The sequence below is a fragment of the Hyperoodon ampullatus genome, assembly GCF_949752795.1.
Source record: "Hyperoodon ampullatus genome assembly, chromosome: 3".
NCBI classification, from domain to species: Eukaryota; Metazoa; Chordata; class Mammalia; order Artiodactyla; family Ziphiidae; genus Hyperoodon; species Hyperoodon ampullatus.
The window spans coordinates 167682492-167706054 of NC_136916.1; the positions used below are offsets into that span (position 1 = coordinate 167682492).

Sequence of the window (23563 nt, forward strand, 5' to 3'; positions counted from 1 at the left end):
CTTTGGAATACTAATTTCGTGTTTCCAGGTTTAACAAAACTGCTGAAAATTTTAAATTCCACTCTATTTCCCTGAATTCTCGACAGTTGCTGATGTAAATTTTAATATAAAATATTTAGTCACAAAATAGTATTGCTTTTTGTATGCACATAGTTGTACGATTACTTTGCTTTTGTCAATAAAAACTATTCCATCTTTCATAAAACTCTAAACAAATTTAAGAACTGTGATGGAGAACAAAAATTACACATGGTAAAACAGGTACCAGCACAACGTTACGTTATATTACATCAAAAAAGTTTTTAATGGTCCCAAATATATATACTCAACAACTAAGCATACACTCAGGAGAAAAAAAAATCAAAAACAAAATGAAACAAAAAAAATTATGACACAAATGACCACATCTAGAATTCCACTCAATCTTTAATCAAGTAGGGACAAATCCCCACTTAAAAAAAAAATCTGCAGTTTGAAGGGCAAAGGGAACAGATAAAAAAGAGGAAACTTCATATTCGCCCCTCCCCCAAAGAGGTTTTTCCAAACCTGCTGTAGCTTGACTAAAATGTTCAGAATGTACGATTTTAAAGGCAGGTCTCTTTATACAAAGAAACTGCTGGCATTCTTAACTAGTGAAGAATCAGGGCAGAAGAGCCTATTCTTCTGAGTCTCAAACGTGGTCCGAGAAAGCATATTCTGATTGCAGCAACTGACCAGTCAATCCCGAGTTCCACTTACAAAACCCCTGCCCTGTTGGCTTTTCGTTTCCATTTCCTTCCCTGAGAAAAGGGCAATGTGTGGTCCAAGCTTAGACCTCGAAGGTGTAAGTCTTCCCCCTAAATGTATAATTATCCCCTCCTCCTGCTCCACTGAATTGGCACTTGATGAGCAGAAGTCAAGTGTGCGAGCTGAGCTGTGTCAGTCATTCACAAGAGGCCGCTGCTTTGTTATAGATTTTGTAGTGGGGAGGGGTAGAGAACCGGTTTTCTCAACAGGTACTGATCACAGGCAGTTGCCATTATGACTCAAACTTTGCTTTCTTTGACAAAGGGAGCGTGTCTTCCTTGTCTTCGTCCTCATCATCATCCTCATCATCATCAGGATAATCTACCAGACCCACGAGGCCTCCCTGTTGGGAAATAAGGATTATTTTAAGAAAACACTACATTTTCAAATACATCTGTCTCTTAAGTCTGGGTAAAGGATATACTACCCCCCACCCCAATATACTAACTGGTTATTTCTGGGAGGTGAGATTGTATGCAGCTGAAATTCATTACCTATTTCCCAAGTTTTCCATGGTAAAATTTGAAGCAGTTATGATCCTTGCAAAACACCCAGTAGATAAACACTAATTACCGAATTTAAAATTCAAAACTTAAGTTTTAAGACTTTATGCATTAAAAATATGTTCTTTAACAGAGTCTAAACAGCATCACAATTAAAAGCACAGAAAATAAACAGACACTAGAAGCGAGGGCAGACGGACTACCAGAGGCTGTTAGGAAAGTGCCTCTGCCCCGTCCCTTCCTCGTTATTCCATCCAGGCTTCCTTTCAGCCCTGCGCTCCTTCACCAGAAACCACTGTAGCTCACTTTAGTCCTGGTGTAGATCAATGAATCCCAAATGCCAGTCTGTTAACTGCTAGTCCAGGGAAACAGAAGGCAGCCAAAAGAACTGTTTTTTTCTGAGATTATGTCTTTCCTACGTTTTTGGTGGTAAAATTGTGATCCTTCCTAAAGGAAATGTTAGTGATAGTAGGCAGTTAATTCTTTTTTATAAACCTTGCTTGACAAAATTAAGTTAGGAGTGTCCAGATATTTAGATTATCTTCTTCCTATGAAGTCTTTATCTGGGTATTAGTTGAGAAAGCTGATAAAAGTAAGTAATAATTTAACTTTAAAATTTCTGTAAATGTTTTGACACATACAAATGTGAACTTAAGGTTCTAAAATGCAAACAACCAAAATAAGAATATATTCAGACTTCTGAATTGGTCATAAAAACTTTCAGAAATTTCTCAACTGCTGGTGGGAGAATTATTCTCTAGTTCACAAATGTTAAAATCAGTTCCAAAAGACAGTAACCAAAGGGACTACTAGTCACAACAATTTTATTGTTGGGAAAGCTTAAATTTGGTAGGTCTGGGAGTCAAAAACATACCTTGGTAGTAATAGCTGCCGTCTGAGATGTATTTTTAGGGATGGATCCAGGAGAGCCTGGAGATCCCGGGGATCCAGGTGAGCCTGGAGAACCAGGCAGATTTGTTGCAGGTGACTGGCTGGAGAGGGTAGTCTTTGTTCCACTAGAGAGGGAAAGCTTGAAACTTGGGCTCTGCCGACCAGAAAGATTCGTTTTCAGAAGCACCTCCTTTTCCTCACTTTCTTTTACTAAAAATGAGAATACTGTCAATAATTGTCACCCATACTCATCTTTTTAAAAACCTCCAAGTGAGGTGGCACTAAAAACACAATTAACTAGCTTACTCCTTTGCCAGAGAGTGACACTGAAATTCAGTTTATGAACAAAGCTTAGCAAAATACTAAGCATCCATCCTTATCCACCGGACTTTACTACTGAGAAGGAAGGAGACCTTCAGTATTACAGTCAGTGTTCCTACCCTTCCTGAAATATCTCACTCAAGACAAATTAGGAAAATTTAGTCTATATCTTCACAACAGAGCTATTAAATTCACACTCTATAAAGCAAAAGTCTTTTAATATCTGTTGTGACACAAAGTAGATACTAATCACTCTGTCAAGAAAAAAAGGATAAACCTAGAGTGAGAAAGCCTTCAATTTTTCCTTGCCCATCTTTTCAACATACATTTCTTCCTCTCCATGAATTTGCTTATTGGATCCATAATGTCATCATCATTCTTAGTTTTGTCAGATGGAGACACGACAGCTTCTCCATCTTCCATGTCATCTTCATCTGTGTTGAACCACATCTCCTCTTCATCTTCTAGTGTTCTGGCATCTCTTCGATATCTATGATTCCTCAAAATGGAACGCATACTATGAGTAAAGAGAAGGAAGTACAATTAATAGACTCATATAAAGACTTTCGTCTTCAAATATCCCAATTTACAGTCTTAATAGATAAATGGAATAATACACATTTATACACACAGAGCTGGAAAAAAAAACCCAGATTTTACCTAGCATATAACAAAAAACTACACTCCACCATATCTAGTGTTAAGTAGTGGAATCAAAATTCCCATTATCAAAATTGTACTGTTACTGATCAGTTTTTAAACTTGCTAACACTACGAATTAACAAGTCTTAATTTACGGATTTAAAAATATACAAGTATGTGAACTCAGGTATTTAGAAAAAAATGTACACGATTGCATTAAAATAGTTTGTAACCTTAAAGCAAAGCAAATACAATAATATTCTGATTTTACTTTGGACACAAAAGTAGCCTTATTGCCATATCAGTGTTTTGCTTTTTTTCTTTTGCATTATCTAACTTGATATATGCCTGAGAAAAGTCTACAAATCATACTGATACCCACCTAACACCGTCAGGAAAACATTTACATTGACCATTAGAGAAAACTACAACCCCATCTGCTTATTTCCCCCTCTGCTGCCAAGCTAAATAATAAACAAGCAAAAAAAGAGCTACCATCATAAACTTGTCACTGAATGAATAGGTTCAAATATGTGGTAATCTACCTGTCAAGTTTGGGATTATCTTGCCTTTCTCTTTGTTGTTCAAATCTCAGTTTCAATCCTTTAAATGTTTGTACATAATCTACATCTTCCAGTGCTTTCCAGTAATTTTCAATTACATGAGCAGTTAATGATTTTATATCTTCCTATAAAAAAGAATTATAATAAAAAATGATAGGAAAAATTAGCAAACTATGAGGCTTAATTGTAGTGAACTCATAAACCCACCAAAAATGGTTTAATTTCATAAAATTATTATCCAATCTTAGGGACAAACAAATGCAAATGGGCATAACAAATACTGGCTACTTCAACAGCCCCTGACTTTTGGTGTACCTCAGAATTATCCATGGCTCTTTCCAAAGTAAATGCTCAGGTCCTACCCTGGATGATTCTCATTCAGTAAGTCTGGGGTGGTGCCTAGGCATATATATTTAAAATCACACTACAGAAAAGTGCTAGAGGTGGATGGCAGTGATGACTGCACAACAATGTGAATACACTTAACGCCAGTGAACTGGACACTTTGAAAAATGGTTAAAAGGGCAAATTTTGTTATGTTTATTTTACCGAAATTTTAAAAAAGCATGCCACAGATAATTCTGAGACACACCAATGTCTGAGAACTACCCGCCGACCATATCATTAAAGAATGAAGTTTGCTCTTTAGAGACATATGGAGGAATGTCAAGAAAAATTCAAAAAACCTCAAAGTTAAAAACAAACAAAAAACACATCCGAATACTTATGTCAACTATAATTTTACTTTCTTAAAATGACTACCGTGACAGTGTTAAATCAGTTTTCAAACTATCCTGAGATAGTTTGGAACTAGCTGCTGAGAGAGATTATTTTGTTTTTTGTTAGTTCAAATTGAATCTCTCATAACCTTTTGATAACACTGGTTTTCTTTCAAAAATTCTCTCCAAATATAATAATCTCAAATAAGCCAAAATACCAACAATGCATATTTGATTTTCTCAAACAAAACCAAAATTCTAACTAAAAAGTATAGAACCTACCACTCTAATAAATTCAAACATTTCTATTATGGCAGAGTTCATCAGATTGTAGCGCGATCCGTTGTTGAGAAATGCTTTGACTACTGGTTCAAACAAAAAACTTTTCATTATATAGCGGTTGTAAAACTCATCTTTTAATCCAATAATCTTTCTCTTAAAACGAAGAGCACCTGAAACACAGAGGCATTGGTGTTCAAATTACATACCATATCTTCATATTTTAGAATTACAAAAAAACCTGTTAAATAAACATAGTTCTTCATGCAGTAATAAGTTACTGCTTCCAGAAGTATGAACCTAAAGATAAGAATTACAAAAAGGTTATCAGAAAAATGTATTCTAAAAGCAGTGTATGTCATCATAGAACACAAGTCTTAGAGAGCCATAAGAATTCTGGAAATAAGTTACTGATTACCAAAATGTACTTTACATCTGAAATTAGAGCTAAGATAGGGCTAATAAATGAATTAACCTATCATACTACTTAAGATGAGAAAACTCCAAATATATCCTTTTGTATATACCTTCAAAACAATAGAAAAAACATTGTTTTATTAGGGCAATCCACTCTATAATTTGATCTTCCTTATTTTTGGACACTCTTATTATTTTGTATCAGGGTTAATGGTGTTTACATTGATTTGTTTTTGGATGTGTTTGTAGAAATGCCATAAACCCACAGAAATCTGCATGACCCAAAATTTGCCTTCCAGAGTTTAGGAATCAATTTAGAGGATGTTTTTAAAATGTGGTCCTCTATGCTTACTGCAGCGAGTATGCTTTTTATTTTTTTTCCCTAGTTTTCCTTTTTACAATTAATTAGGCTTTAACTTACAGATTAAAAGGTATATTTACATCTTGAGGTATGGGGAGTTACTTAAGTCACCATTCGTCAAGATCCAAATATACTCAGACAGCTAGACTTCAACAAAGCCCTCTTTACCTAAATGGAATTATCAGTAAGTTAATGCCCCAGTTATTGTAAACAGTTCAAAAAAGCATACTCACTTCATGCAGTCACATCGTCTTCGGTTGGCAAGATTAAATATTGTGTTTGTATTTTGGTTTCTTTGGAGATCATGGAAGTGGCTCGTTAAATTGCCAATTTGTTATTAATCAAGTCCTTCATGAGCAGGTAGCCAGGCAACCATGCTGACACGGTTTCTGGGTAGGAAGGCAGAGGAGTAAAGCAGCTCAATTTTTCTTTAGTTGGCAGAAAAGAGGTCCACAAGTGAATGCCCAACTAGGTACAGTTGATTATAAACTGCCTTAACAATCCAACTTATTTAACAGTGTCTCTTACTAAAGAGACACTCTGGGCAGGGAGTTCAAAATAGTTTATAGAAGAGTAATTGCATTTAATTTTTTAAACTACTGAGTATTTTCAAATACATAAGCATGGTGAAATAAGACATTTTAAACAATAAGCATCATCTTTCTTTGTGATAAGTCAAAGCCTAATAAGGGTTTATTTCCCCAAAACAATGATTTGAGAGCTTGTTTTTTTTTAATTAATGTTACTTGACAAAGGAACTTAGGCAGTTCCACTTGTTAGAATAAAAATCAATACTTTAGAGCTCATGCTAATAGGCCAAATTTTAAGCTTTTAGTAATTAAGGCAAGTGCTGTTATTTTAAAAATTGTTACTCCAACTTTGCAGGCTTTGTGAAGACTTGTGTCCTACCATAACACACACTAATTGAACCCTGTAGTCTGCATGCAGTTCCCGGGTAAGTGAAAAGAAAACTCCCTTCCTAGAACTCACTAAGACCAGAGTATGCAGCTGGCACCACTGCCATCTCAAGAGCAGTTTTGTTCAGAAACTGCTAAGGTAGATAGAAGGTAATTCTAATGGGCTTTTTTTGGTTTTGCTCCTCATTTGCCCTCATTTATTTATATCAAGAATCGTGTCACTTCCACTCAAACCTCTCCCCAAAAAGAAACTTGCATGAAAAATATCCAACCACTATTCTTGCTGTTGAATAAAGTTACTTTCAAAAATTTACCAGTGAGTTCTAATGAAGTCAAGTTGCTTGAAGGAGATTAGAGAAAGCTTTTGCGATAGGTCAAGTTAGCACAAATGTAGGATTTTCAATGAAAAGTGCACTCTGCTTCCACTCACATCTCTAACCTTTATTAACATGCCAGGAATCTCTTACGCTTAGTTTCAATCATCTCTAAAACAAATAATAAATCTTTACCTTACACAACATGACATTTTTTGTAAGTCTGAAACTTTTTGCTGCATATGTAACTAATGATAGCTGAAAAAAAGCATCTACCACAAAATTTTTCTTTACTTCATTCTTCTTATAGATTTCCATATTTTAAAAAACAGCCAGACAACATATAGGTATGAACTAAAAAGCTACAATTTAAGATCCAAGAATCTGGTAAAGGCCAAGACTGATAAAACTGTGTGTCTCTGTGTATATACACATACATATCTAACCTATAAAGACTAAATAGGATTGCTGTTCTCACTCACAGACTTGATTATGTTGTCTTTAAATATGATACAAGTATAATAATTAAGAACCAGCAGATATAAAAAATTCAAAGCCCCCAAACTGAACATTTAACCAATCTTTTGTCTTTACAAGTGGACATCTAAATTTACTTATAAAATCTCCCTTAAAAAAAAAAACTATACTTAATATGTTAATGTAATCTTTCCTAAGACTGAATAGATACTAAATCTCCGCAAATTTATGCTTAGTTCTTTTAGAAATCCTTGATAAAAACTCCTACTGTATAGCCAGTCCTAAAGAGTGCATTCCTAATGACTGGCATCTTCTTTTAGAAGCTACTCATTCTCCATCCTGGGAAGAGAGCCACACTGAGAATCATTTGAGAAAGAGTAAGGTTTAATTAATGATAACCTAACTTAGTTTGGAAAATATTAAAATAATAAAACATAACTAAGATTTTTGCTAGCATGCTTAATTTCCTACAATATAAACTCATTAATTTGTCATGATTCTCTTCATAGTTCTCATTGAACTGTGAGAAATTTTCTTTGCAATACTGTAAGCAAAATGAGATGAAGGACTAAAGAAAAGGCCTTTTCCGTTTCTGCCACTCTCCCACTAGACTCATGTGTTCTACGTAGCCCAAACCTCTAACACACCACACTTTCACATTTGTTCATCTTAATTGTGTATTCAACCAAGAATTTCACACTCTCCCATGATCAAGACACAACTTACTTTAACTTCTTTTTGCAAGATTTTCCTGATCTGCCTCATTCAGGGAGAATAAGTCATTTCCACTATACATCCAAACACACCTCAATATAGTGCTTTTGATGTTGTTTTGGTATTTACAGACTATCTCCTCCTAATGAACTCCCACTTGACAACTGACTTCAGGTCTTAATCATCTTTTTCCTAATACTAGGTATGCATCATACTTCATCAAATATAAGGTGCCACTGATCGCAAAAAACCTTCCTTTCTACTACTAAGAAAACAAAACAAAGAAAAAAAGCTACCAATCATAATGACATGCCATTAATTTTAAGACTCACCTTGATTTGAGAGATGATAAATGCGTATCTTAGAATCAATAAAACATGGTAGTAGGTGTTAAATTTATTGAAATAAAACTGATTAATTTTTTAATTTATTCAGTTTTCCCATTCTGTCCCATCCGCTCAAACTCCCTTTCCCACACTCAAACAAAACCTTCTATGTTGACATGAAAGAACAAATCAAAGAAGTGTTCATTATTAACTTCCTCTCAACTTGCTTTGGGACTATCACTTTTGCTATGATAGGTTTATAAGGAAAATGAATATGAGTTTAAGAGCCCTTTTATATGCACTATTCCTTTTGGCTGAAAAACATCTGACCACATGTATTCTCAGTTCATACTGCAGTGTGTACACCAGACTGAAAAACTAATTCAACTATAACAACTGTCACCCTAATAGGTTTCCTTCTAAGAAAAATTCATTAAACTTTCTATTTTGAATACCATTTTAAAGATAAAATGTTGACAGAATAAATCAATGTCAGAAATAGCCTTATAAACAATGTTTTCATAATTTAAGGATATTTTAAAAGTCAATTAAGCAAAACATTTTTTTTGGCTGCGCTGCACAGCTTGTGGGATCTCAGTTCCCCGACCAGGTAATGAACCCAGGCCCTCGGCAGTGAAAGTGCAGAGTCCTAACCACTGACTGAGGACGGCCAGGGAATTCCCAAGCAAAATGATTTAAAATGAAGTAAAAAAAAGACAGCAAAAATGGATGTATATGTTCAGGCTTCTAATTACTGGATGATTATGATGCCTTTATACAACAACAAAACCAAACCTACCCATAAAAACCAAAAGGCCAAAAAGAGTTAGTTACCAACAGACATCTCCTCTTGAGCCTCTAGGGTACTCTAAAACTGGTGTGCCAACTTACCAAAGAAGGCTGACTGCTACATGATCAAGAATATTCTGGGTTAACCTATTTCTAATTCAGAAACATGTTTTACTTCTGTAAACTAGGGTCTTAAGAATACAGTGAAAGTCAACTTTTGAAAAACATGTATAACTAAGAACAGCCTTGTTAAAAGATTATCTGTTGCTCTAAGAGAGGAGACAAACCTTTCCCATAAAGGTCTACAGAATACATATTCTAGGCTTTGTGGGCCACATATGGTCTCTGTAGCTTTTTTTTTTGAACAATGCTTTAAAAACACAGAAACTATCTTTCACTTTGCAGGTTATGCAAAAACAGACCATGGACTGACTGGATTTGGCCACAGCTGTGGTTTGTCACCCCTTCTCTAAAATATCTGAGGTAACACAATGTAATATGTCAAATATGTCTCAGTAAAGCTGGGGGAAAAGTATTTGTGGAATTAATGAACGGACCATCTGCAGGCATTTGTGCTAGGCATTCTGTAACTTAGAAAAAATGTATTTTGGAAACTCAGTGCTATTAGTTATGTTTTCTAAATTACTAAATGTATTCTTCATGACTCAGTGTGAGACTCTGGTCTCACAAGAATGTCCAATTTGTGATTGTCATGCTATATATATAAAGTCAAAAATAAATACGGCAAATAAAAATGATTTAAGGTGCCATTTTAATAATACTTTAATACATTTTGTAGGTACGCTCTAACGCCTTTACTGTATATTGAGAAAGAAGCGTCAGGAAAATCACCTGCTCAAAATATGGCAAAAGTACATTATCAGTGTAGTTTAGTATTAGAACCTTGGTCTCCTGAAATCAGTGATCTTTTCTTCTCAGGCAATAAGACCGAAAGATAACAATACTAATATACAGACAATAAGTAATTCTACCAGAAGCAACACTTACATAATGCCAAGAAAGCATGCTTCGAGGCCATAAGAACTAACACTCTCCGGAGAATGTCCTTATTAATAATGTAGTTCTTTATGTGGTAGGTATGGTGCTCCACACAAAATGTTAACAATTCCAATACAAGTGCCAACAACTGGGCAGTCTGAAAATCATCTAAACGAAACAAAACAAAACACAATTATATTTAATGGCTTATATTCTTTTCCTCCCCAAATGTAAGAATCCGAATTCCAATCAAGTAAAATCCCTTCTATTAACCCAAATATGTTAAAGGAAAAGGGAACTAACATTTATTGAATGCCTACCATGTGCCAAGAACTGTGCTTTCCATTTTTTCACATTTAATTTAAATAACTCTGTGAAGAATTAGTGTCACAAGACCCAGGTGTGAAATGTTATTAGTAAGGCAAACTGGGATACAAATCTATTAGATCTGTTTTATTCCAAAGGGCAAGAATGCTCTACCATGTCTTATGTCCCTCAATGGATGTACAGATATCACAGGAGGTCCTCCTACCACACATCATCTGGCTTCGATGGAACTACTCTCTCTGCTCCTTTGATTCATGTGCTTTGTGCCTCCTTTTACTACACATAATGAGTCCACGCTGAATTATAATTACTGGCTTATCTTCCTCACCAGGCAGTAAGCCTCCAAAACTATTTTACTCACTGTTTTTATTTCCCCCATTTAACCCCTAAAGGTTATATATATAGCACAGTGCCTTCCACACAATGGGTTCTCAATAAATGTTTGATGAATTGAACATGTGGGTTTGGAAAGAAGCCTCAAGCTTTACCTACTATGAATAAAGAAGACAGGAAAAATTAGTATCACATTTCCAAGACTTGATTCTAGAGTCATTAAAAAAGGTAAATTTAACACTTTTTTTCTAAGTGGTGTCACAAGTTAAATATACTATATTGATAATTCATATGACAAAATAACTTACTTATTCTCAAAGCTTCAATACGGAATTTCCCAATGAAGACCCTAAAACTATTTTCTAAATCAAACACACACACACACACAAAGCTAAAGGAATAAAATGCAGAAATAAATAATCCTACCTTGGAATAATCTTCAATGCAAAGAAAAATTGCTGAATACTAAGCACAAGCTCTGCTCTGTATCTACACACCTGGAGTACAAATAACTGAAAATGAATTTTCTAAGAGCTTCTTCCTTCTATTTGTTTCATACATGCAAATGCAAACTAAATACAAATATTGCTTTAACAAAAAAAATTGTTTTAAAATTCTGAAAGCAAAAGATTATCTCTAGTATCTTCTTTCACAGTTCTAGGACCTCTGATTATAGCACTTTTAAAAGAAATTTTACCTTGAAATTACCTCTTTTGAAAATATATTAGTAGACCTCTAGGTTAACACCAACTTTTTGAGTTTCAGAATTCAAGAACGAAGAACTTAACTACCAACCTGTACTGTCTTACCTTTGCTCGGTTTGTCTTCTGTTGTATTTGCCAGTAAGGGAGCAGTAAGGACATGCATACAGTGCTTGTAGAAGAAACCCAGAAATTCAGTCTTTTCTGTTTTCTAAGGAATCGAAAACACGTCCATGAACTTTAACTGCATTGGTTCCTACCAGCAATAAAAATTAGACCAGTACGAAAAAGAGAAAAATGCCCGTGGCTTACATTGGCAGTAGCTAACATGTTTTCTGGGTCAACTAATGTTCGAAGGAGGCCCATAAGCTGGACTGCTCCTCCAAGTTCAGGGTCTGTATCACAAATCATATGTTCTATAATGAGGTTGATGAGCAAAATATCCTGGTGAGAAAAATACACATCGTAAGGATCACTTATTATAGGAGGGAATGGAAAAAGCATATACTATGAGACATGCTACAGCATTATACCTAGCTATGGCTATCTTGTTAACTGCAAACAAAATGAAATGCTTGACTGACTTCTTTAATGGATACAGAGCAGTTTTCCAAAAGTATGGTATAGGCATATTACACAAATAGTACCAAAAAGAATTTCTCTTTAATCAAGGGGATTTATCTTTAAATCCCGATTAAAATAAAAACAAAGTTTCAGTTTGGTGCTAACAGATCTTTTACACATCTGGATAACAAAATCTCCCTTCTGAAGAAAGCTAACGGGCTTTAACAGTAAGAATGTTTAGCTAGAATTTATAACATTGTTCTTTCACTGCATTTTTATAGATTCCATTTATGGCATATGATAATTGCACCTATTTTCCATTTATGGAAATGATATAAAGTTTCCATTTAAAATAAATTTAAGAAAAAATTAGTTGGTACCTGAATGTCTGAAATTGGGGGAAACAAGATTACGTTAGAGAGCACACAGGAGAACAAATATAGATATTCCAAATGACATACAAATTGACTTAGTTTTCCTGATGCTCTACTATGACTGGTTTTCCTGGCTGAAGAGGAAAAATTGAGAGGCGTTCAGTGAGAAAAATCCCTGCTCTTGCCTATATATGCAATGGTAGGATAGACAGAGAAAATGCAGACACACATGGAAATAACAATCAAAACTGGGAATCAAGAAGACTACTGCGTATGAATGAAGTACATTAATGTATGCTCAACTAGTGGGTTACAGCGCCAACAAGAACAGCCTTTATTTTTAATATATATATATATATATATATATATATATTTTGGTTTTCAAGATAGGACTATTTTATAAAAGCAAAATGTGACATAATATTCAACAGTTCAAACTGGCACTTCCTGCACCTACCCTGACATTACAATTTTGTAAACAAGTGTTAAATATAGAAGTTACTAGGCATTCCACTTCATTTTGACATCACAACACATTACGATCTCTTTAAAAAGTCTATTTCCTCATTTTGTAAAAATATGATAGGCTGGAATTCTACATATATTTTTTTCTAAGAGGTTGTCTTTTTACCCTCTCTGTTTGAGGGCAGAATACCTTAGTTTATTCTTAAGTAAAAAGTTACTTCCAAGATTTTAGGGGGCAAAGAGAAAATAAAAAATCAGGGTGATTGGTTTAATTATCTGAAAAGAAAAAAGAGCACAAACATTTACGGCTTCCACATATGCCATGTAACACAGACTCTGGGAGAACCTTTCACATCACCAGGATACATTCTCTCACCAACTCTGAAATTGATGGGTAAGTGAGTGAGTGTGAGAGTGTGTGTGAGAGTGTGTGTGTGTGTGTACACAACAGCTTGTTCCCTATGGTCAGGCAGTAAAGAAAGCACCCTAAACACTTTCCAAAGGAATATGCTTCATCATTCTTGATGATTTTGAGACTCTATCCCTAGCAAAGCCCATGTTTTCCTAGGGAAGTTATTCATAATTCCACATATAGAAGAACAATTTATTGATTAAATGATTTAAACAACACTACACAGCACATTAACTTCTGAATTAAGAAACTTAATCTCAAAATTTTTTTTTTTTTCCCTGCGGTACGCGGGCCTCTCACTGTTGTGGCCTCTCCCGTTGTGGAGCACAGGCTCCGGACGCGCAGGCTCAGCAGCCATGGCTCACGGGCCCAGCCGCTCCGCGGCATGTGGGATCCTCCCGGACCGGGGCACGAACCCGTGTCCCCTGCATCGGCAGGCGGACTCTCAACCACTGCGCCACCAGGGAAGCCCAATCTCAAAATTTTTTAAAGAAATTTAAGTTGAGCATTAACAACTGCTGTAAGACAATTTATAAACTGAGACAGGAGCCAGTTAGGGGAAGAATAAGCCATGATATTATGGCTACACTTTTCTCAAACATCAACTATTTAAATCTTTAAGAAATGAATAATAAATACAGTTATAGCTTCCCATGTATAAATACTTACTGTTAGTGCAAATAATATTTACCTTGTTGGTTATTTTTTGCTCTGTTAACTTCTTACTTACATCATCATTCTGTTGTGCCTCCTGCATGACAAACTCTCGTACCATGGATGGATTATATTCAACCAAGTATGAGAATATATCAGTAGCAGCACTTCGCACCTGTGTATCATCCATGCCCTGCAGATAAAAAGCACTTATTTCTCCTATAATAATAAAAATATGGAACTTGCAGCTATATAAATCCAAAACCTAACAAATTATAAGAAAACATTTGAATAAAAAAAGAGAGGTCAAGGAAACTCTGCTTATGTAAAATTCTTGTTCTATGAATAAAGTTATACTTTCTTTTATTCCTGTTTTTTTTCTACTTTAACATTTCAACTAATAGGCTGCAAAGTTAACAAATTATTGATATTAAAAATATGGAAGATTCCTGTATGTGTCCTTTCACTACTCTCTGTAAGGACTCTCTAATGCTAGAATTTTATAGCTTTTTAACTTTATGTAATACACAACTGATATTAAATATTGGCTATAATCAAACAGTTGCATGCTACATAAGAAATATACTATTTTGTGGATTAAAAATATGATGGTAATTAAGTCTAAGGAGAAACAGACTTACAAGGATGACTTCTAAAGCTGGTAATATACCCATGTTTGACAAAGTCTTGAAAAAAGCATCTCTGTTTTGAGGTTGTAGCGTTTGGGAGAACGCACAAAATTCTTTTAAAAAGTTAACCTGAAATTAGGAAAAAGGATAAGTGAATACAAAAGGTGTGTTGTTTTAGCTTCATGCCCTCCGTAATATCAAATTTCTTACCAATTCCTGTCTTTTTTCCTCATCTGTTGCTTCATCTGTTAGCTGTGCAAACAAATCTGTCAGAAATTTTTCATCTTCCTGTGAAATCAAAGGATAAATGAATTATGCTAATAGTAAGAGTATAATATATTTTCAAGACGCTAATACAGAAGATATAAATTGCAATAACTGGAAAAGGGGAAGATGGTATTAGCAATGCTGTTTTTCAAAAGAGAAGGAAAAAACTATTAAAGGATAAATTGGGGATTTATACAAAGATTATCCTTTATATTTCAGCAAGGCTCTATTTCCTAAGTCTAGTTAAGGGCCACATTATAAACATTTTAGGCTTTGCGGACTCCACCACAGCTACTCAATTCTGCTGTTATAGTAGGAAGCAGCCATAGGCAATGTCAATGAATAAGTATGGCTCTGTTCAGATAAAACTTTATTTACAAAAACAAACATGGTCTGTAGACCCGTGATTTTCATAGGGTTTCATAATCTTAACTTTAGAAGTTAAGGCTCTACAACCACTCAAATAAAGATAAAACTTCCTTCATGTTTTAAAAACAGAAATGATTCAATTATGTAAAAAGCTAAATCCAGAACTTTTAAAGAAACATCTATTATTTGAAGCTATCCACCTACAGACATACAAAATAATTTAATACATTATTAAATTATTCTATATTAAATTAAAATGTATTAAATTATTTTGGAATTGATTCAAAAGATCTCTCATAGGATACTCATCTGGGCATGTAAAAGTTAGAGTATAGAACTTGGAAATAACCTCATATGTTATCTTATCTTACCTCCTTATTTTATAATTGAGACAGATTAAGAAATTTACCCAATGCCCAATCACAGTTAGCAGGTAGGTGGTAGAGCCTTCCTGACTGCCTGTTCAATTTTTTGTCACTATTTTTAGTTAAGATTTTGTTATATTTTAATTCCATACTACCTGAGCTAGTAGAAATAAATTCAACACTACATGCCCTACAGTCATGCCTAAGTCTAAATGTATGTATGTATGTGTGTGTGTGTATATATATATATACATGTATATGTATGTGTACATACGTATGTATGTGTGCATCTCCCACTAGTTTATAAACCCCTTATTCACTGCTGCAGGTGCTCAAGAAACATTTTCTGTGACACTAAATTAGTTTGGCTATTCCCACCTTTACTTTTTCTGCAGTGTACAAATAGGCCACACCTCAAATGGCATCCAATATCAAGATCCATCTCAGACATAATATATCCCACCAAATGGAAATCAAATGATTAAAAAAGATTCTCTGAACTGCTGCGAAGTACAGAGAATTAAGAAGGTTCATCAGTATTACAGAGAATCAGTCAACAGTAAGGGTTATGACTGTGTACAAGGTGGGTAAGAACCTGCTTTAATTACTCCTTGTCAGAAAATGTGTAAAACTCACCTTCCTTCATAGCAGCACTTTCAATATAAATGCTCAGCATCAAGAGAAACAGAAAGACCTACAGCATTGGCAGCCTGCATTTTACAGAGCATATTGTAGGGAAACAAAGACTTAACAACTTGAAATTATTCATACTTAATGAGTAAAACTGGCATTTTACAGGTCTGAAGACCAAGAAAACAAAGAAGTGACAAATCCCTATATAACAAAATAAGAACCATGTGGAGCTAAAGAAAAGGACCAGTAGTGCTTAGGACTATCCAAGGAGACCAGGAATCAGAACTAGACCAGAAGAGAGGATCTATTAGGTAGCTAGCAAAAACTAGTTCCTTAGCAAACAACAAATGAAAATTGGTACCAGAACACCCTTCTTCTTCCATTATCAATCACAATACACTATGTCAAGGAATACTGTTGTACTTACCAGACTGTATTGCCTATGTTATTTGTCTGTCTTAAATGATTGGAAAACGTGTCAAATTAATCAATGTGAACTGGACTTATCACTAGCTTCAGGAAAGCAGTTTTGGTAAAACTGACTTTTCTATCTAAATTCATATATATATATATATATATATATATATATATATATATATATATATATAAAGGTGATAAAACCAGGGTCACTGAAAATACAGCAATTTTCTAAAAAGGAATAGACAAAAATTAAATTTACTGTTTTACTCATAACATGTGCTACCAAGCAGCTCTGACATTTATTTGCCTCTTTTTTTAAAATTCAAATCCAGGTTTCAAGTAATTATTTTATTTGTAGATCTGAGGTACGGTCTTACAATAGCTTTCAAATCATATCACATAGCTGTTATTGTTACATCTTGGGCATAAAGAAACAAAACACACAGGAAGTGTGCAACTCACAAATCTTTGCACTATGCAAACTTATATTTCAACTGGACTAGACTAATTCATGCACCATTGGATAAATTACTGAGATTCTCTGACTTTGGGGGTTAAAATGCAGATTACCGGCCAGCTCAGACATTTGGATTGTGTGTTATGTGCAGAATCCAGGATGCATCCTAGGCAGTTCTGATGCAAGCACCCTAACACACCACACCCGAGAGACTGGGCATACTATAAAAAGAAAATTTGGAGTTTAATAGGCAATTATTAATAGATACTTTAAAATAATACTCAAGAGTCTTGTATCATGTTCAATGCTTTATAGGCATGCATCTGATTTAATCTTCAGGTGACCTTATAGGGTAGGTACTAATATCACCAACCTTAAGATCAGGAAGCTGAAACTTTAAGAGATTAAGGAAGTTGCCCAAGCCACATAGCTATTAAGTGACAGGCAGAGCTGAAACTCATACTTAAGCCTAACCTCCCCACACTCTCATCCATTACAAAAGCATGCCTTTTGGTAGGGAGACATGCAGCTATAACTTGCCAACATCTGCTGTACCTCTAATAAATAATCACCTGGGAGTTCTATAAATGCTATAGAATTTGTATTCTGTATTTAATGACACATTTCTTGGCTTCTCTTTTATTTTTCTTTCCTCTTCCAATCTATTCTGTTCTATGCATAACTGATAGATTAACATCCCTAAAATTCCACATTCAAGCATTTCATTAAGATCCTTTTCCTATAATTTCTTCAAGCTAGATTTTTTAAAAAAAAATTACATTTATCATCCCTAATCCAACACAACCTTCTGGTCCCACAGTATCATATATTATAATCTCTTGTAATATCACCAAAATACATACCTTTAGACAAAAATTAAAAATTCAATTTGTGTGCTTAAAAGGAACAGAAAATTATTTCTGCTGAAGGCAATCAGTATCTTTTTAAGTAGGAAAAAAATGAATGATCTAACTCACCTGTAACATACCAACAATTTCTACCTTATTGAAAAAGATAAAAGAGTGAAGTGTTGATAACATATTTTCTTCAAAGACTGAAGGGGTGGGTAGAACCATGTCTTGTATATACTGAACTCTGTATGTCTGATGAATTTTTTGTTTCAGCTCAGGATCTGATATGGGAATCACTTCTTTAAACTTGGCTGTTTTTGTTAGAAATTCCCTATGTTTTCGTGGTTGTGATAAAGCAGGATCATATTCTAAGCATCCAATGACGTCCATTATACATTCCTCAGAGAACATAACTTCAAAAAGAGCAGTTCGATTCAAGAGGAAGATGCCTTTGATAATTTCATACAAGTGGTGCAGTCCTTCAATATTTTCCAAATCCTCACACACATGAAAAAGCTCTAAGAGCTTTTTAATGTAACCCTCATTTTCCAGTGCTAGTGCAAGTTTTTCACGACGCAGTGGGGAAGGTAAAGATGATGCCACAAGTTCTGCAATTTCCTCAAGGCGACTTAATTCACAAGATGGCAACTCTAAACCTGGCGATGACATATCATCAAAACGCTCCTCTTCAGACTCATCTACAAGGTCCTGAGTGATGTCCACTGATGGGTCCTTTCCTTGAACCTAGTAAACAAGATTTATGATAGCTGACAAAGTATAATCAAAGCAAGTCTAAATGATATTCTTAGATACAAGAGATGTTATAAGAAAACTATAATGATAATTTTCAAGCTTAAGACTAGACAAACTTTAAGTCTTCAAACTTGACACCGGTGCTTTGTGACCACCTAGAGGGGTGGGATAGGTAGGGTGGGAGCGAGATTCAAGAGGGAGGGAATATGGGGATATATGTATAGCTGATTCACTTTGTGATACAGCAGAAACTAACACACCATTGTAAAGCAATTTATATTCCAATAAAGATGTTAAAAAAAAAAAAAACAAAGCTCGACACAATTGCCTACTTTTCTAAACACAGTTCTACAAATAACATACACTTTCGATTTTACGGAAGGAAGTTCAAAGTTCAGAAATGGAATAAGCTTTCTTGTAAGTACAAGGTTTACCAGCAACGGAAACATTCTAAAGATCCACTAAACTAACTGTGACTGTGACTTACAGTGCCCTGCAGATGCATAATAGAGGCCTGATGATAAAACATCCACTCACATTTTATATCCATGGCCCTCTTTTCCAACAGACCAGGGCAAATCTCAGAAACACTCCTAGCACTGTGCTCTGGTAGAGCCACCAAACTCTTCAAAGTTTAAGTAAAATTCAAACAAATGCTGTGACCATAGAAAATATATATAATTGTAAGCAATAAGAAAAATATTTAATATCAGTTAATTTAGAAACCAAGGGCCAAGAGCATTTAAAAGTGGCTTAGGACCAAAGTAGGTCACTGATTTGGTATGAAAATGCTGGTTGGTAGCCCAAAATGATGATTAAGAAAAACTGAGTGGGAAACAAGTGCACCCACACAAAAATAAAACCACATAAAAAGTAACCACAACCTATGTGTAGTAGAGCTATCCCCTAGGAATACCTGCTTAAAGTTAAGTAACCAAACCATGGAAGTTCTCCTTTCTACACACCCAAACCTATACCTCTCATAATCCCCTAGAAGCTCTAAAGTTTGTCATAAACCCCAACTTTATGTCACTGTAGGGGCTCTAATTATAAAAAGATAAGTTATAAGTCTTCACAATTAAATACATTTTAAGGTAAAAGAAAATTTTTACAAAAGGTCAAAGACGTATTTTGGAATGAAATGAGTTTTGCTATCTTGGCCCTGCAATTTGAGACACTGCCACTAAACCAGCCCAAAAGGCCAAGCTGAATGGCAAAGGGATGGAGAAATTAGGCCTTATATGAAATGACCAACAAACTTAAATTGCTTAGCATGGTTAAGAGATGTTGATGGATACTAGAAGGGAAGAAGTCCTGGACTAAGTCTAGAAAAATGCTGCAAGGCAATACCGTCTTGACCTTAACCCAGTGGGCAGCACCACTAAAAGGAGGCTAGGCACATTCACAGCTTTTACCTGGCATAGTCTCAAGTTGACCCTGGATTTTTTTAAATTACGTAAGATCTCATCACAGCTTTAGACTCCTAGTATTCAAGCTATGGCTCTACCTATAGAAAAATGGTAGGGGTTTGTTTACAAAACCAATGATAAGGGATGAGAGCCCTTATTATAATGAAAAATGACATCTTCTGGAGTTAATTTGCAAATACAAAGGCTGAACAGGTAATCGAAAAGACCTGTGTTTAGGAATTTGCTCTGCTCAGGGAAACATGGTGAAACTGTAATAATCTGACAAATATGTTTCAGTCTTACTTTCAGAAGAGAAGCAATAGAAGAATGAAAATTTAAAAAGGAAAGGAGACTAAGCTAGAAGAGAGAGCTTTCCTTATGAGAAAGGATAAATCTCAGAAGTCAATCTGGACAGATATGAAGAAAATGAGAATATGAAGATCATAAAGATATAAAAAGAAAAAAAAGATATATAAAAAAAGACATAACTGCTATCAAGGAGAGTACTAGAAAATGTGGAGATTTTTTAGTTGTTTCTAGATCAAAAAATGATGAGTTCAAGAAATAGAGAAACATATAAGATCTCAGAAAACAAAATATAGTAAATTCCCTAAAATAAGCCAGGATCCAGAAATTAATTGAGAAGTACAGTCAGGATCATAAGAGTCATTGAGAAATGACATCTTGAACATAAACTATGTAAAAGTTGGGAGGGGAAGATCAGAAAGGAACAACAAAGTAGGCAGTGATGCCCAGGAAAGTTATTGTAGAGAAAAGTATACAAGTACTATTACTTGTGCCCCAAGAGAAAATGACGGAAAAATTTATGGTGTTACAGACTAAGGAGAAGTATAATAAAGCTCCGACAATTTTAAAGGAGAGCCAGGCATGACAGTAACAGACTGAGTCCAGGTCTGAGTTAAATATTGACCTAATAAAAGATTGTGTCCAGGGTGGGACTGTTCATCTTAGAAAGGTGAAAGAGAACAAGATTTGTCTTAATAATGGGTGCTTTCAGCACCACCCTGAGCTCATTAATCTCTTCTCTTTCTATGGAAGAACTCCACATGACAAAAATCTAGAGGAACATGCTGTAAAAACAACTGTATGAGACAGAAAGCAAAGAAAACATGAAGAAAGCATAAATACAAATGTTAGTTTTTCACATGTTAAAAGAAGGAAAGGGACAGCTTAACAGGCAGGTTAATTTATGAAAAACACAGATGAGGAGAATTATATAGCAGAAATAAATTCTGCAAGTTAAGGAGAAACTGTGCCTCAGGAGCACTGTGGCTTCTCCTAAGGCAGTGGCTCTTAAACTTCAGGGTGCATCAGAATCACCTGAAGCAGGCGTTGACAAACGAGCCAAACCTGGCCCACCACTTGTTTTTGTAAATAAAATTTTACCGGAAGAGAACGATGTCCATTTATTTATGTGTTATCTATGGCTACTTTCACAGTACAACAGCAGAAGAGAATAGCTGTTAAACTGTATGGTCCACAAACCCTAAAATATTTACCATCTTGCCCTTGACAGAGAAAATCTGACCTAGAGGGCTTGTTAAAATAGAATTACTGGTACCTACTCACAGTCTCTGACTCAGTAGATCTGGGATGGGGGCCTCAGAATTTGCATTTCTATCAGATCCCAGGTCATGCTCATCCTGATGGTCTGAGGACCACACCTTGAGAACCAATGAATTGAAGAATCTCCTGAAAGTTATTTATTCTCCAGATAAAATAAACATGAAGATAGAGAAAGTGTCCTTAGGATGTAATGGTCTAAATAAGTCCATAACAAGAACCAGTGGCTTTAGCCATCAGAGCGCATAAAAAATGACCATTCTCAAAAGACTGTGGAGATTTTATCACTAGACTGAGGTACTAGAACCACTAGGGAATTCCAGAATCAATTGAGAACATGCATGATGACGTTGAAGAGATAGTCAAGTGCCATAAGAAGTTACTGAACAAGGGGTAACACGATCAGACTTGCATTTTTTTAAAAATCACTCCAGCTGTGGTACAGATTTGGGATGAAAGCAATAAACCAGGCAAGCAATGATGGTGGCTTAGTAAACTAATAGCAATGAAAATGAAGATAAGTGAATGCATTTAAGACTTACAATTGAGGGACTGAATGGATATAGAAGATGAAGGACGGATAAACATGTTTCTGGCTTCAGCAACTGGGTGGCATTTACTGAGATGAGAGAGGTAGCTAGGAGAATGAACAAATCTCAGTTGAGATTCCGTTCAGTCTTAGACTATTAAATTTGAGATGCTAGTTAGCACTCATGGAGGAGCTCTCAAAGGCAGCTGATATACAACTCTGGAGTTCAGAAAAGGCCTGGGCTGGGTAGATTAATGTCAATAAACTGTACTTTCCTATAAATCAAGCTTTTCACAGACAGCAGTGAATTTAGAAGATGTATATGAAATGTGTCTCTATTTAAAATTGGGGGCATTAGCATAAAGCACAGCAAAAAACAAAATGCTTAAAAGGAAAACATGTTGATTTTCTGATTTTTAAAATTACCTGACATATTTTCTCCCAAATTTCATCACATCCAGCTTTTTCTTGAAAGCTAAGGGCCAAGTCATAATTTTCTGCTTCAGACCACACAATCAAAGTGTCCTTGAGAGAAAAGAAGTCTGAATGATTAACATATATTATCACAAACTACTTCAAATATAAGGCAAATGAACAAAGCAACAGGGAATTGAGAACAGTACTCATTTTTACTTTTTGTAACATTGATGTCAGTAATTTCCAATGCCTTTTTGCACTTCACTTTACCCAATCTATGAAATGAAAACAACGTTCTCCTTAAGGAGAAGCTGAACCAATATATGAAAAGCACTACAAATTGAGCATATAATCTAAATATATCAAAAGATACAAACTAAACATTATGTCAATCCTTTGCTTGCACATTAAGTTACATTTTATGCTCTAGTCAAAACGCTCAAAGAGGAAGTCCTGAGTATTCAATAACAAGGGCGTGTTAGGAGGATGAGATTAATAAAATAAACATAGCTCCTCCTCCTCTCTAACTTTCAGTATCGGGTGTTCTTTACCTGGGGCACTTGAGGCCCATGACGCCCTTGAAATTATTGGCTAAATTTGTAATATGTGAGCATTTACCTGGACAGAGGTTTTTTAATTTTTACCAAAGTTCAAGAAGCAAGATGCTCCTACCACCTACCACCCTTTTATTCATTTCATACCAATTTTTGGTTTTTTAATGATAGTAAGTTTAATAAACAGTTCAACAGTTTTTACTAAGATGTAATCTCAGCAAGACACTACAATTATAATACCGAGACCACTTTATATTTCCTGTGGTACAAATAGTCTGTATTCTACAGTATGCATGGTATAATATTTATAGGGTCTAAGGTATCTTTTTGAAATTACTGACTATAAATAAACACATACACTGTTCCATAGCAATTAACCATTTCAAAAAAGAGCCTTCTTCCAGAGGGATCTATGAATCATATTAAGAATTTCTGAATGGCACTAGGGAGAGTTACATTTGAAAACAAAGCCTAATGT

At 35.0% G+C, this 23563-nt stretch overlaps 1 protein-coding gene across 3 annotated transcripts in view; it reads right to left on the bottom strand.

The window, feature by feature from the left end:
• Window positions 1-408: 408 nt before the first annotated feature.
• Window positions 409-23563, bottom strand: part of PPP4R3A (protein phosphatase 4 regulatory subunit 3A) — a gene marked incomplete at its 5' end in the record, with an annotated part of 37881 nt that continues 14726 nt past the window's right edge. The window contains 13 exons of one of the 3 annotated variants that reach the window (XM_079699576.1): window positions 409-1129; window positions 2164-2390; window positions 2828-3018; window positions 3689-3831; window positions 4708-4877; window positions 10028-10186; window positions 11488-11590; window positions 11692-11823; window positions 13925-14041; window positions 14490-14606; window positions 14688-14765; window positions 17966-18583; window positions 22541-22639. In XM_079699576.1, the coding sequence (XP_079555702.1) occupies window positions 1019-1129; window positions 2164-2390; window positions 2828-3018; window positions 3689-3831; window positions 4708-4877; window positions 10028-10186; window positions 11488-11590; window positions 11692-11823; window positions 13925-14041; window positions 14490-14606; window positions 14688-14765; window positions 17966-18583; window positions 22541-22639 (2265 nt within the window). In that variant the 3' untranslated portion in view covers window positions 409-1018. Of the gene's footprint in view, window positions 1130-2163; window positions 2391-2827; window positions 3019-3688; window positions 3832-4707; window positions 4878-10027; window positions 10187-11487; window positions 11591-11691; window positions 11824-13885; window positions 14042-14489; window positions 14607-14687; window positions 14766-17965; window positions 18584-22540; window positions 22640-23563 lie in introns of all 3 variants that reach the window. The other 2 variants (XM_079699575.1, XM_079699577.1) reach the window with 2 other exon arrangements.